Source organism: Arvicanthis niloticus, chromosome 18, assembly GCF_011762505.2.
Source record: "Arvicanthis niloticus isolate mArvNil1 chromosome 18, mArvNil1.pat.X, whole genome shotgun sequence".
In the NCBI taxonomy this organism is placed as follows: Eukaryota; Metazoa; Chordata; class Mammalia; order Rodentia; family Muridae; genus Arvicanthis; species Arvicanthis niloticus.
In genome coordinates, this window is record NC_047675.1 from 53,011,638 (window position 1) to 53,027,190 (window position 15,553).

At 42.0% G+C, this 15,553-nt stretch overlaps 1 protein-coding gene across 13 annotated transcripts in view; it reads left to right on the forward strand.

Moving 5' to 3' along the window:
* Pard3 (par-3 family cell polarity regulator) overlaps positions 1–15,553 on the forward strand; it is a 551,101-nt gene that overhangs the window by 229,319 nt on the left and 306,229 nt on the right. For all 13 annotated transcript variants that reach the window (XM_034522100.2, XM_076916063.1, XM_076916061.1 and 10 more), the window contains one exon: positions 11,029–11,207. In XM_034522100.2, the coding sequence (XP_034377991.1) occupies positions 11,029–11,207 (179 nt within the window). The remainder of the gene's footprint in view (positions 1–11,028; positions 11,208–15,553) is intronic.

The window sequence follows — 15,553 nt, forward strand, 5'->3', positions numbered from 1 at the left end:
TGTACAGATATTCAAGTTCCAGTTGGGCCATGTGCTGAGAGTGTATGTCTTTCCTATTCTGTTACTATGGGATCTGCTGAAATGCATTTGCTGTATGGCTGCCCATACATATATATACATACATACATACATATATACATATGTACATGCTGGGAATTTGTGAACAAGGTAGGGGGCTCAGGCCCTAGCCTCAGGGGAATCTGATCCCACTTTTGTTGGGTTGGAGCCCATCTTTGTTATGATGACTGAGACATGAATTCATCTTCACAGTCACTTAGACATTAACTCTAGTCAGGAGTTCTTATTCTTCTAACGCCAAACTTCCCTAACTGTAAAATAGAAAGAACACCTTTAGCAATTTTCTTAGTCTTGCTCTGAGGAATTCCTATCAGCTTAATAAAGTTCCCTCACATTCTTAACCACAGTAAGTGTCTAGCCAGTGTCAGTGTCCCTACCCCTGGTTGCCTGTTATAGATGCAAAGGATGTATTTAACATGTCCATTACTCCTCCCTTAAGGAGAAAAATGGCTGCATTAGATTATCAGTGAGCCCTCTCTATCCACTGAAGGTAATACACATAGACATGCAGCCATATGCTTCAGGACCATGAAGCCTTGCTCAGGGCTTGGAGCAGCTGCCTGGTGTCAAACGAGCTTATTACCAGCCAGCACGTACACGGTACCACCGTGAGGAATTGATCCTAAAGTGGAACATGCAAGATAGAAACACGGACAGCGTGTGTCCTGTTCTCCCCCTTAGAAACTGGTGCTTTCTTTCCCATCATCCCTCACTCCATTTAGCTTTTCACAGCACCGATCCCCGGGACATAGTGTGCACTGTTTCTTTGTAATCTCTTTCTCCTCACTAGAATCTGTTTGCCCCAGCAGCTAGTTGAGTGACTAGTGTATAGTGAGTCCTCAGGTTTCCTTAGTGAAGATTCATTTTTTTTAAGACAAAAATTCCATCTGTGACCACAATAAAGTGTAGAGATTTGGGCTGGAGTGTGCTGCACCGCATTTGCCTAAAGCAGGTTTGGAGCCTGGAGTCCATCCCAGCACAACAAAAATAAACCCCAGTAACAACAACAACAACAACAGCAGCAGTCTGTAGACTGTGGATGCTAAACACTGAAGACTTAAGTTTGCCTCTACAAAGCAATTGGTAGGAAGCCTGTGGGTGGAGTAATTCTCGAACTAGATGTGGGTGGTAGAAAATCAACTGGTGAATGTTATGGATCCGTAGTCCCTCGGTGAGGGGAGTTGTTACACTTTTTAGAGCATTGAAGGTCAGAGGTTAGAATAACAAAGGAAAGGAAAGTAATGTTTCTCAAAAGTTAGCCTGACAGTTAGTGAAGTCTGCAAATCCTTAATAAGATAATAGAAGACAAATGGGCCAAGGAGAGAGAGAGCCTGAGCTTCTCCGTCAGTCAATAGTCAATGGCAAGTTTTGAGAGACAAATTCCTTGTCAGATATAATTGATCGTTTTCAACTTTGATTACATGGATTGTTGACCTGAGCTGGTGAAGTTGTAAGGACGTGAGAGATTTGATTCAGAGAGTGTAAGATTCTTAGTGGAGTGTCTGGCTTTAACCTGAGGTATGTGGTGCTCAGGCACTCCTGTAGGGGACTCAGCTGTGCATGAAGGACAGCAATGCAAACTTAATAGGAAAGCAGATAAGAAAAGACACCGTGTCTGGGATTCCCTCTGTTATTGGCAGTGCTTGAACTAGCAGTTCATTCTTCTTTTCTCATCAGGGAGGAAAAAAAAAAAAAAAACAAAACCCATCCACCTTGGGCTACCAATATGGATCATTTTCTTCTTTGATAAAGAGATTGACCTTACTATAATCTAGACAGTGGGAATAAGAAGAGATAGCTGGAAGCCACGTTTATGTATACGTTTAATTTATAAGCCAGCATTTTTTGCAAACATTTCCAAGTACCATTTAATGAAGATGAGTTCTAACTGGAGTAGTTCATATGAGGACAACTTTGACCGTGAGAACCTCTTAGAGAAGGCAGACCTGGGAACACCTGTGGCATTGATGCCTTCCAAGCAAGTGTTCAGCTACATCTAGGCATGAGGCTAGAGCGGTGTTAAGACCTGTCCTCGCAAAAATCACAACTCTCACCTCAAAAAGAATAAAGAGATGGATGGTTTCTTAGGAAGCCAAATGTGAATGACTGTGGAAAAAAATTCTCACGGGGGGGGGGCGGGGGGGGGCTGGCGGCAGGGTCCCTGCGTGCTTCCCATACCACCAGCGGAGGAAGGTCCCATATTCACGCAGCCGCCGCAGGCTGGCGGCTGCAGTTCAAGGTTCCAAAGGCTGAGAACCTGTCGGTGGCAGGCCCAGGAGACACATGGAGTCCTGTTTTCCAAAGCTTTTATTGTTCATGGTGTGGTGAGTGGGTATAGATGGTGCACGCTCCTTGCCAAAAGCCAGGCTCCTCTGGCTTTATAGGGAGGGGGAAAAGGGGAGGGAATAACTTAATTAGCTACACTTCCCGGCCTTTAGATAACTCATTAATATTTTAGTCTCTGGAGGTGGAGACTTGCTAATCATGCCCTCTACCTGTGTGCTACGTGACTGAAGGTCCCAGGTTAAATGGAGTTACCTTGTTCAAGGGCCAACAAATGACTTTAGCTCAGGGATACATATTCAAGCCACTCCAAATGCTGTCTTCCGACATGGTAACACTTTCATGATGTTTTATAGTAACAGAACAAAGAAAGTTATAAAACTTTTCAAATGTGGTGCTGGAAATGCAGGTGGGCAGGTCACAGGAAAGCGGGAAGTCTCAGGCATAGGCCTTAGATGCTGCTTGAGGATATTTGAATGGGTGGAAGCTAGTGGTCTGTTAATAAATTTCACATGACTTACTTAATAGTCACAAGGATGTTAGGTGACAGACACACAGAGATGGGCAGCAAGTACCTGTTTGGTGGCTAGGATAGCCCGGGGTAATTTAGCTCTGGACCTGCAACAATCTAGTTCTCCACACCCATCGATTTTTCAGCCAGTCAGCCTTTGAAGGAAATTCTTTTCTGGGGACTTCAGATAATAGATCCTAGAATGGAGAGACCAAGATTTGTTCTGTTACTGTGGCCTGAGCAGACCAAGAATGACGGGCCCTGGTGTTTGATTGGTGGTTTAGAAATCACGTATGCTTACCAAAGGGTAAAACCAAGCTTGGACTACCACAGTAAATTAAGCAGAAAGCAATGGGCTTTCCTCATTCATTCCCTTCTGGACTTTGGGATGATCCCCTGCAGAGCCTGGTGATGGAACTGCCAGTCTGGGTAGGAATAAGCTCAGGGCCACAACAAGTGTGTGGAGAATTCTTCCCAGGCTTGGTTTGGTGCATTTCCATTGGAAGGTAGGTTTTGTAACATGGCATGTGGTGATAACTTGAGTTTTCCCACAGTGGGCTGTGTCTTTGGGAACTGTGCAATGTTCCTGGAGACGGTAGAAATGGTTGCATGTACAGTAATTGTGCTGTTTGTATAGCAAATTGCATTATAAACCTTGTGGCTCTATGCTATTTTTAGATTTGATTAAATACCTTGCCAGCTTAGGCAGGGCTTTTTAGAACAAGTTTATTCATCGCCGGAAGTGGTTAAATAATACATGAGTCGATGGAAGGACTAAGAGAAGCGGCAATCGGTGCAGCGAGAAGGAGGCCGCTGGAAATCTAACTTAACACTTGAGTCTCCCATTTAGCACTTGCTCTGGTTCTTATTAGATTTACCCTTTCTTCGCTTTATTTAAAAAGCACATTACCTAGGAAAACAAATCAATATTTATAGCATACCAGCATCGCAGAGAGTCTGGAATCTTGGGATGATGGTTTATTGCTCCTTTAGCCCTTCTTCAAAGCAGTAGTGACATCAAACAGCCTGTACAGCTGTCCTGGGCCAGTACCACTGCACATCCCTCTGAGCTGCAGCCAGGAGCTTAATTATTAAAGACACCCATCTTTGAATTTTCTTTTTAATGTTTTAGAGGCTAGGCTTTGAACATCTATATATTAAATAAATCAGAAGTGCGTGCGGCTGGAAAGTTTCATTATGGTAGTTTTAAATACTTGTTTTCCTAAAATTAGGGTTGAGGAATTTCAACAGACAAGAACCACTTATATTATTGCTACTAACTTTAATGGGCATAATGTACATGAGATTATTAGTGTTGCTACAGTAGACCACTGGCCCGGGGTCACTCTGTAAGTTGTACAAGTCTTATGATGGCTAGATTTTAGAACCACTTTGACAGAGAGTTTCAATGAGCTGTTACCTAGTGTTGGGCTGTGGGGATGTCCGTGGGGGAATTGTCTGGATGAAGATAGTTCAGTAGGAGGACACAGAACTCGATGTGGGTAGAAGCATCCATTGGGCAGGAAATGCAGTCTCCCTGAGTGAAGAATTCGAGCCTTGCACTTGTTCTCTGCTCCAGATTGGGGATGGTATCATCAGCTGACTCTGGATCCCACCACCCTGACTCCTCCACAGTAGTGGGCTGTGAGCTGGAGTTGTGAGCCAAATACCTTCTCTCTGAAGTTGCTTCTGTCAGGGTGCTCTGTCACAGCAACAGGAAATGAAACTAAAAAGATTCCTGCATCCTATTTTTACTCTTCGTCTCCAATGGCCAGAGCAAACTGGTATTCTGTGTGTGACACTAAGTTCTGTTGCTATGAGGAGAGAGGGCGAGCCTTTCAAGCATAGGATTTAACCACATGTCTAGATATTTATCATAATCACTTTCATTGAGACCAGGTCGGCTTGTTCAGAGCCTTCCCCCACCCATTCACTGCATAGCTAACTTTGAACCTGTCCTTACAGCTTTTGGTATTTGCAAGGTGTAGTGCCTGCAATGTTGCAACATATTTGGAGGTGCCTGTGAATGCATTTATACTTTCTTTGACATATTGCTTAGGTGGTTATCAGTTCTGTTAGGAAGAGGTTTGATGGAGGATCCTGGGGAAGACAATAGACATATATGAGGTCACATGTTTGCTCCTCAGGGGACCGATTCAGCTGTCAGCGTGGTCTCTGGTTTTACCAGTTAGAAATTAAGCCTTGAAAGGGGAAGTAGTTCCAGGCTAGTGATTCTTAGGCTCTGGCTCATGGGTCCTTATTAGTCACTGACACCACTTCAAGGGGGCCAGAGGGTGATACACTTCCATTATTATCTTCTGAGCTGGGTGGAGGTATAGTGTTAGCGTCAGCTACCATAAGTGAGGCTGTGGTCTCAGTCCCCAGCCCAAAGTTATAAGGAACCCTTGTTGAATAGTTGACTTGCCTCACAGGTGGGTCCAAAGGTAACATGCTGGCCACGAAGCATGTGGCAGCATGTGCTTTGTTTGTCCCTTAGACTCATTGAAAAAGAGCCCTGCTTGTTATTCAATGAACCAGGGCAAGCCATTACTTCAACCTGACTTCAAGTACACAGATGTTAAATGGTAGAGTGTGAAGCATAAAACATCTCAGCTATCCCTAGAAAACTGCTAGGCAATGGCTTGATCGGGAACCTTTTAAATTTCTGTGTGTGTGTGTGTGTGTGTGTGTGTGTGTTTGTGTGTGCGCGCGTGCTCGCGCGTGTGCACATGGGCACACGTGTATACATAGGTGTGTGAGCACGGGTCAGAGGTTGATGTTGGGTGTCATTATCCTTATTTTTAGACATATTCTCTCAATGAACCTGCTTGAGCTCACCATTTCTGGCTAGGCTGGCTGGTCAGAGAGCCCAAGGGATCCATTGCTCTCTGCTTTCCCAGCTCTGGGGAACTCTTACTTACACAGCTAACGTTTAGCTCACTCACTAACCTCGCCGGCCCTGGAACATTATTTTTACTTTTAAAGAGGGCAGAGGGTCCTTGGATGTTCAGAATTCGGTATCTGATGACAGAAGCCCATCAAACAAGAGCAGCGATTGACAGTGTTTGTTGCCAAATATAAAATTCAACCTAATGGTGAGAAGCAGGTTTTGGAAGCTCACACCCACTGTGAGCATGACTGACAGCTTCCAGCCCATAACTCGCTCCTGTTGACAGCTTTCCCACTCTATACCTTGTTCTCAATGAGATCAGTAGAGACGTTAACATATGTGATTTTTCCTGATAGGAGAGGGAATATGTCAACATTGAGAAGATTGGTCTAGCTCAATAACTAATATTTTCCAGATGACTAAGACTACAGAATTTTTCTTAAGTAGATAGTCCATTAAAAGTGTGAGATAGACAAGCAGATTTTAACGTAACGGAAAAGTTCATACCCATGTTGCGTCTGACCTTTGAGAAACTGCTATTCCTCAAATATAGAGAGGAATCTCTGCATTATCTCAGAAGGCGATTAGAATATGCTCTTTCCTCCAGCTCCACATTTGCAATGCTGTCTTTCTTCTGTACATTTCCATCTTGTAGCAGTAGTGCCTGCAGAAGCAGATATGGGATCCAGGTGTCTTCTATTGTATAAAACACAAAGCAGTGGCTGTCTTCTCTGTTAACGTGTGTATTGCTTTCTGTAAAATCATTGTCATAAACTTACATTGTTATGAAGCATGTAGTGGGTTTATTATTGTTACTTAAAATGAAAAAAAAGAATAAATACATAGCATTTTTTCATTTCACTTATTAAATGGTAACCACCCTGGGCTGTTTGAGGGCTCACTCACTTTTTTGTTGCTACTGTTTTATTACATTGTATAGCCCTGGCTGGGGCTTGAACTCACTGTGGCCTCAAACTCACAGAGATCCTCCTGCCTCTGCCTCTGCCTTTGAAGTATTAGGATTAATTGCATACATCACCACACCTGGCCCTTTTTGGATGAGGTCAGGTCCTGAGGTAAATGTTTTGAGAGCCACACCCATCTCTGCCTGTTCATTTGTATTTTTCTTTGTCACCAAACCATCCATGCATGTACTCACTCCGGTAACCAACGGGTTACCTTTTCTTCCCTGTTATCACATTTTTGGGATATAGATATGTGCTGCTCCAATCTGCATTTATAATTAGTGTACTGTCTGGCTCCTCCCTGAAGTGAAGAGGCCATCAGTTGAGTATGGAGTTTTCAGAGTTTATGATTCTGCTTTGAAGACAACAATATTCCTCTGCTTAGTAACTGATAGCAGCATTTATAGTCATAGGTAGAAACTGAATGCTTTTTCTGAGACATTGCTGAATAATAACTTAGTGATTTCTGTGGTCACTGAGCCCTGGCTCAGGAGCCTGAGCTCTCATCTGGAACATTGATCTGTGACCACAGCTGGCTATTCCTGTTGTCTTTTGGAGCCCAGCTTATCTGTGAAATAAGTCACACGCTTCTTTATTGTGACTAGTACAGAACTCACATTAAAAAAATAAAATCATGCAGACTCTCCTAGGGAAGTCATTGCTTCTAATACACTATTCCTAAACCTTTTTGTTTGTGTAAGCTACATAAAAATGCCTTATAATTTTCACACAGCTACAGAACCAAGAACATTAAAAAAAAAAATCAGTAAACTTCCAAAGTGCTCATGACTATAGTGAGAGATAATCAGTGCAGAGCCGCACTGGGTCTTGTTTTTTCGTAGTTATTGTGTATATTTGTGGAGTGCAGTGTGGTGCTGCTCTGCATGTATGGTGTGCATTGATGTATGTGTGCACACGCAGTGTAAACAGCATCCGTATCTTCTCAAACATTCTTCATTTGTTTGTGTCAGGAATGTTTGGGGTCCTTTACTTTTGCTATTTTGAAATGCACAATAAGTGGTTTTTTGCTGCAACTACCAGAGCATGTTCCATTTGCTGATTGTCTTCATACCTGTTTCTTCCTCCTCATCCTCCCCTTTCTGGCCTGTAGTGTGCACACCCCTTCAAGAGCAGCTTATTCTGCTTCTTCCTGTGAATGAGATGGTCTGGGTCTGGCTTATTTCAGTCAGCATAACGCTGGAGTCTTTCCATTTTAGTACAGTGGATGCCACTTCTTCGTTGTGATGACCCAGCTTTATGGCCTCTTAAAGCCTTGGAAACCTGGGTTTTTTCCATAACATACATATATGCATGCATGTATTACTTGTGGGTCAGGGGAATGGAAGAGTATATAATGTAAGATTATGGCATTAGCTTAGGGTGTAAATGTTGAATACATGAGAAAGAGAAGGCCTATAAAGTTGTTCTTTTACAGTCAGGTTAGACAAACAGGCTGAGCGCATAGTAGGGGAACAGTCTCAAGTCTTAAGTGACCCCACCATGTATTTTCAACTTTGACTGTGTAGTCCAATAAAAGTTCTAATTCCTTAGAATATAAGCGATAGTTCCATAATAATGCATTGCCATGAAGATGTGAGTTTCCTTTGTTTCAGGTTAACAGGTCAACCTAACACTCATGTCTAGGTAGAAATGATGGTTCCAGGTAATGGTGTAATGGAATCATGTATGTAATGCATTCCTCCCACTGTGTTGATACAGACGAGCAAGTTCGGTGAAATTATAAAGTCTGAGTCTGCTGTGAGACGGAATATTATTCTCTGTGGTCATTTTGTGGCAGGTAGTGGGTACTGGCTTTATCCTTTATGACTGTGCCCCTGGTAAAGACCTTTTGTGAGCTAGTGTGGTATTTTATACTCCCACACTGGAAGCTGGGGAGGGAGATTGGTGTCAAGATGTGATTAAAAAGTGGAAAACCAACCCCCTCCCCCCCAGCACTGACATTACCCAAAACAGACATCATTGTAATCCTTGGGGCTAGACTAGTCCATTAATTTGGGGGATAATTTTGTTTCCTTCTGGTAAGGGACTTTCCTTATAGTATTAGTACACATTGATCTTTATGTGTCTTGCTGTGCACTTGTCTCCAGAGTGACTGTATAGTTCTTAATCACTTGTTTTATTTAGATATTTATGGGGTCTGATAGAGCCAGGCCAGCCTCTTAACTCCTTAGGTGGCCAAGGATGATCTTGAACTTCTGAATCTCCTGCCTCCACGCTACAAGAGCTGGGATTACAGGTGTGCGTTACCACTCTACTAATGGAGCTAAATCTTCTATTTAACTTTTTATTGCAAAATTTAAGTAATGGCAGCTGTCATAGTTAGTTTATACACTTAAAAATCTGAATTACTTCTCCTAATTTTCATGGATATGCTCCTTCTATTAAATTAGCTTGTGGCTACAACTAGTGTTAAACTAACGAGTGTTTTTTGGCGTGGGTGATGTTGCCCAGCTTGTGGTACTGCTACCAAGTTTTCATGGTGTAGATGCAAGTGTTAAGTTTGGCGTTTCCATGGTTGGCTTGTTTGTGGGCTTTGATTGGGTTGAAAGTGAGCTTATTGCTTCCTTTAACTGTTTTGTTAGAAATATTATTGGTTTTGTTTTGTCGTTGGTGTTGGTTGGCCTTTTGAGAAAAAGGTCTCACTATGTAGCTCTGGCTATCCTGAAACTCAATATGTAGACTATGCTGGTCTCAGACTCAGAAATCCACCTGCCTCTGTCTTCCAAGTGCTGGTATTAAAAATTTGTGCAGGCGTTTGTTTGAGTTATTTAAGGTAACAATTAAAACTTGTATCCTAGGTTTCTCCTCCTCTGTGTTTGACATGCTTCAATGATACTGTAACAGATACTGGTCTGAATCTATTGCAGATTGTATTAACACAGTTAACTATAGATAGATTCTATTCTGTGTGAATATGCTATTTAGAATAGTCTTTCATGGAGTGGTTTGTATGAACATATGGAGAAGGCTCCATTGTACTCAAGTGCACTCTCAAGATCACTATACTCTGTCTCTCTCCTTGCTGTGACAATATGCCTAATGGAAGCAACCCAAGGAAGTGCTTATTTTGGCTCACAAATGTGAGGGTACGGTTTACCCTGTTGGGAAGTTAGGGCAGCAGCAGTGAGAGGCAGCTGGTCACATGGGATCCATAGTCAGGAAACAGGGAGAGGAAGATGCTGGCGCTACACCCGCTTTCTCCAAGACTCCACCTACTTTCTCCAAGACTCCACCCACTTTCTCCAAGACTCCACCCACTTTCTCCAAGGCTCCAGCCATGCATGATGCCACCTACTTTCTGAGTGGGTTTTCCATTCTTATTTAAACCTTTCTGGATACATTGTCATAGGCACACCCAGCGATATCGCCTAGAAGAGCCTGCATCTATTCAGGTTGACAATTACTACAGTCATCTTAAGGAGAAGCAACAACTGTATGCTTTGCATTTTCCTGTACTATTTCATTGAAGAAAAGCATGGTTCTCGTCAGCATGATTCTTTAGTAGACTATCCAAGCATTTTTTTTTTTTTTTTTAAGATTCTACATTTCTAATTCTGTAGATACAGTTAAAAGATAGATGAAATAATTTTGTTTTCCTTTTTTTTTTTTTTTTTTGGTTAATTGTCTTACATAGTGTTTAGGATATTTTATCTAGACACACCGGTAAATAAGGTCGGTGTAGGTTTTTGCTCTTAATTTGGTATTTATCACATGCCAGGCACTGGCTCTTATTTAGACCCCGTAGTCCCCTTGTCAAGAAGGATGTTATTTTATCTTCATTCCATGAACAGCTGACTAGAGGAAGAGGACAGCTGGCCTTCCTGTCTAAGTAACCAGCGGTGAAGCCCAAATACCAGACCAGGCAGCTTTGTTAAGAGCTAGACCTCTCTGCTTCATCTCCTTCACCACCAGGGCTTTTGAAGGCCCAGTAGAATCTGTGTTAGAGTCCCAGCCCCTTGTCTCTTTTTAAAACCATTACTTGGGCTAGCAAGACCGCTCAGCAAATAAAGGAGCTTGCCTCCAAGTCTAAAGATCTGAACTCAGTCCTAGGATCCTACATGGTAGGAGACACTCAATTAGTGCAAGTTGTTTTCCAACCTCCACACGTGTACTGTGGCACAGACACGCCCACATATATATATATACAGACATACAATAAATAAATGTGATTAAACCTTAAGTTACAAAATTAAAAAAAAATATTAGTCTTTGGATCAAATGCATCTTTCCCAGTGTGGTGTTCATTTCTGCTAACTTCATTCCTCTCTTTGCATGTACAGATATGCCTCTTCATGTCCGCCGCAGCAGTGACCCAGCTTTAACTGGCCTTTCCACTTCAGTCAGTGATAACAACTTTTCCTCAGAGGAGCCCTCCAGGAAAAACCCTACCCGCTGGTCCACAACAGCTGGCTTTCTCAAGCAGAACACCGCTGGAAGTCCCAAAACCTGTGACAGGAAGGTAAACACCTCCTCTTGTTTCTGTAACCCTTGCCTTCTTTTGTCCTTGGTGTCAGTCAAGTATAACCATATGCTCCTTGGGCATATGCTGTGGCCCTGTGTGAGTGTTAGTGATTTTCTCATCTATGTATATAGGCACTAACATGTAGTTTGTGTGAATTTTCTGATGAAATTCAGTGCTATGCATTGAGTATGGTCGTCTGTGGATCCATGTTTTGAAATGATAATATATATATCCATTGGATTAAAAACGTAGCTCCTCCCCTTTCTCATGCCTATGCCCCTCCCCTTTTTTTGTCTTCCTCAGTCCCACGGATGGAAGCTAAGGCCTTAACACATTAGAGAAGTTCTTTAATACTGAGCTATAAAAAACCAGCCTCTGAAGAAAAACTCAAACACAAAGCATTCCCTATAAACCTCCTAGGAATTTCTTCTTCCTGCTTTCTGCATGACCTTCTGGAGATATTTTATACACAAATAAGCAAATCCCTGTATTGGCTTAGAAAATATATCAAAGAACTTACAACATCATAGACCCAGAAGCATAAAAGCATACTTCATGGCATTTTAATCTGTTTCTTTTATCATTTAACCCGAGTTTTCCTTTATTCAGAGTGGAAGTGAGCTGTCTGGTCATAGTGCAGTTTTCTCTTTTGACTTATGTTACTTAGCCCAATAAATAAGCTTATTTTCAGTGCCCTTCATCACTTGGTCCTATAGAAGCCTACCCTCCCATTCTGCCATGTCTCTAATCTCTTAATAAACTTTAAGCCATGTTTTCATTTTTCATGGGTATATCTCCAGAACAAGAGTCTGTGGACGTGTTTCTCAGTAGCAAGTAATTTCACACAGCATGGCATGAGACATGTGAAGCATGTCTAGCTTCACATGTCTAGCACACAGTGCCAGTCACATTGCTATCAAAGTGGGCGTAGCTTGAGATTATTTTATTGTTTTGACTTACTCTTTGCATCTCTGTAAAAGTTCCTAGTGAAGTTTCTTTTAATTGTGTTTTACATTCCAGCAAACTCTTTCCTTTATTAGTATTAGTTCAATTGAAAATAAAAACTGTGAGGTGGGGAGATCTCGCTTCCTCTCTCTCTCTCTCTCTCTCTCTCTCTCTCTATATATATATATATATATATATATATATACACACACTCTCTCTCTCTCTCTCTCTCTCTCTCTCTCTCTCTCTCTATATACACACACACACACACACATATGAAATAAGAATAAGAAGAATCAGGCCAGTAGTACAGTGGTATAGTTTTGAGGCAGGAAAGTTGCATGGCTTCAGTCTCCAGCATGATGAGAATGTAATAATAAAAACCACAAGCGTCTTAAAGGGCAAATGTAGAAGGAAATGTTGCTTTGGGTTGCTGGTGCCTATGGATTTAGCTGTCAGCCTTATACTCAAAGATTCTCTAAAGAACCACATGATGTTGCTTTCTTGTTTGGGGCAGCTTGAACCTGTAAGGACTTGAAGTGACCTGTCCAAAGAAGCCAAACACATCCCTGAATAGGCCTTGTGACATTTAATTCTTGTCAGAATTCACTTCTATAAGTATTTACAAATTTATGAGCCAATGAAGTTTATAGTTAAAAAATTTTTTAAGTTTCATCCAGTTACGGTTGGCAGGCTAGCGGTGTGTCACAGGGTTCCTGTTGTCACAGGGTGACTCAGTATCTTTGGCATGTGACTTAGGTATAGTATCAGCAAACATACCTGCTATTGTCAGGTTTAAAACAGGAAAAGCCTTGATACTTAGAATTATTGGGAAATTTCCTGCCACTAGATTCCGACCGACAGAATCATTTGTATGCAGACTCTTACTTGTGGAGGCTCCAGGGAGCCATCATCCTCCTTCCCACTTCTGCAGCAGAGCACGGCATGCAAGGGGCATATTGAGACGCTTAGAATAATTAACCAAATGCACTTCTGCCTTTGTAGTAAATAATATGTATCTGTCATTGTGAAACACCTGGGAAACCAAGATGATGTAAAGTCTCCAACATGGAGATGTCAATGGTGGGTAGCCGAACCACCCCAGACAGCCTTTTATCAGATCTCATGGCTAAGAGGGATTAGATTTGATTAGTATTTAGATGGGAGTACCAGTGAATGAACACACGCACACGCATGTATGTATAGATGCACACATACTCATGCACACACATACGTGCACACACGCATACACACATACATATCTGCATGTACCCACATGCACATGTGCATGTACACACATGCTGCATGCACACACACACACACACACACACACACACACACACACACTACACAGCCTCCTGTGTCGGCTCTGCATGCCTGCATATTCAGTATTCCTACATTTTTCTTCTACTACAAAGATTTTTCTATTTGAATTTTATTAGAGAACATTTTTTAAACAATGAAATATTCCACTGTACTGTGTGTTCTGATTTATGCTCCTTTCTCAGACCTTTATTTATCTATCTCTTCTCACTGTAAATATCCATATGGGTATACAACCTTGAATATAATATTGTCTTTCTTAGAAATGGTGACATAGCCAACAAGCCTTTCTTCTACCACACAGCAGAATGTTCAGTGTTGTTTGCGGCCACACTTCCCAAAGCAAAGGCCTGGATCAATACAAGCCCCTAGATTTTGTGTCCTCACAGGGGATACATAGAGATAGCGGGTAACATTGTGTTTTTCTTGTTTAACTTCTCAATTATTAATTTACTAATCTTGTCTAAATTATATACTGGGGACTGGAGAGATGGGCTCAGTGGTTAGGAGCACTAGCTGCTCTTAGAGAGGACCAAGGTTTGATTTCCATCACCCATGTGGTGGTTCTCAATTGGAGTCTGTTAATTATAGCTGCAGTAGATTCAGTGCTTTTTTTCTGGCCTCCATTGGCACAGAGATATGGGTGGTGCACAGAAATGTATGCAGGCAAAACACCAATACACATAAAATAAAAATTAAAAAAAATCTTAAATTATATGCCATTAGTACTATAATGCATTTCAATATCTCAATCAATCAATCAATCATCTATCTATCTACCTACCTACATACCTACCTACCTACAAGCAGAAAGCACTTAGCAGAGCCTGCTAGCAGGCAGATCAGTGGGTAAGACTACACTGCCACAGTGTGGTGTGAAAGCAGAGGTCTCCCAGGGATATTGACACACCCATGAGTCACTTACCTCCTCCCTCAGAAATTAAACAGCGGTAGATTCAGCACGAAACTGCGAGTTGGCAAATTCCCAAGAAAAATCCCTATCCAATTAGTGGAGGGGGAAGAGAGCAGTAATAAAAACACCTCACTCTGCTGCCTATGGCTTTTTAAGTAATTTATTGATCTTTCAGAGACAGGAGAGAGAGAGTGAGAGAGAGAGAGAGAGAGAGAGAGAGAGAGAGAGAGAGAGAGAGAGAGAGAGAGAGGCTTTTGAATGTTTCTTACCCCTTAGCTTTATTATTTCTGTTTAGTGGCCATGCTGGGGTATATTCTTAAGACTACCTGACACATTTAGCCACTTGGAAAGGAGATTTCTAACTTAGGCCTCTGCTACCTCTTTTTCCTCTTTGAGAAATGGTAGCTCTTTCTCCAGGGGTGGGGGGGGGGCGGAGGGAGGGAGGGAGGGAGGGAGGGAGGGAGAGAGAGAGAGAGAGAGAGAGACTGAGAGACAGAGTGAGAGACTGATTTTATGAAGTCATAGCAGAACAGAAATCTGGAACATATATTTGCTTTTGTGACATTTAGCTTCTTTTCTTACTCAGATAATACACTTACTCATTTTCAAATTTAAATCAATTAAAATTAACTTATTTTATTAGCTCAGCCTCTGACCAATGAGAGATTCCATGGACAGTGCCTGAGGACCTGAGGATAGGGCAAGACAGACAAGGTTGTCCTCTGACCTTCACCTATGTGAAACTGCATATATTCAAGTCCATTCCTACACACAAGCATGAATACACATGCATTTGGACACACGTATATAAAACCCAATATTCTAGTACCCTTGAGCAGTTGGCTGTGAAAAGGAATCTGATCTTTAGTTATCTGTGAACTTAGTTTAGGGGCAGGTGCTATAGTAATCCCCAAACCACCTCAACCTCATCCCCATGACAACCTAAAAGGCGGTCCTACTCAGACCCAGATCATAGGCTTCTATTTGCAACATTTGTAACTTTTTTTTTTCCCTGTTGAAGAGTTCTATACCATGAGTTCCCCTCCAGATCTTATGCTGCTGTTTGCAACATTTGTAACACTTTTTCTGGACCCGGAGCTCACTCCTCGAAAAGGTGAAATCAACATTGCAGCAACAAGGTAGAATGGTTGTGAAGAAGGAA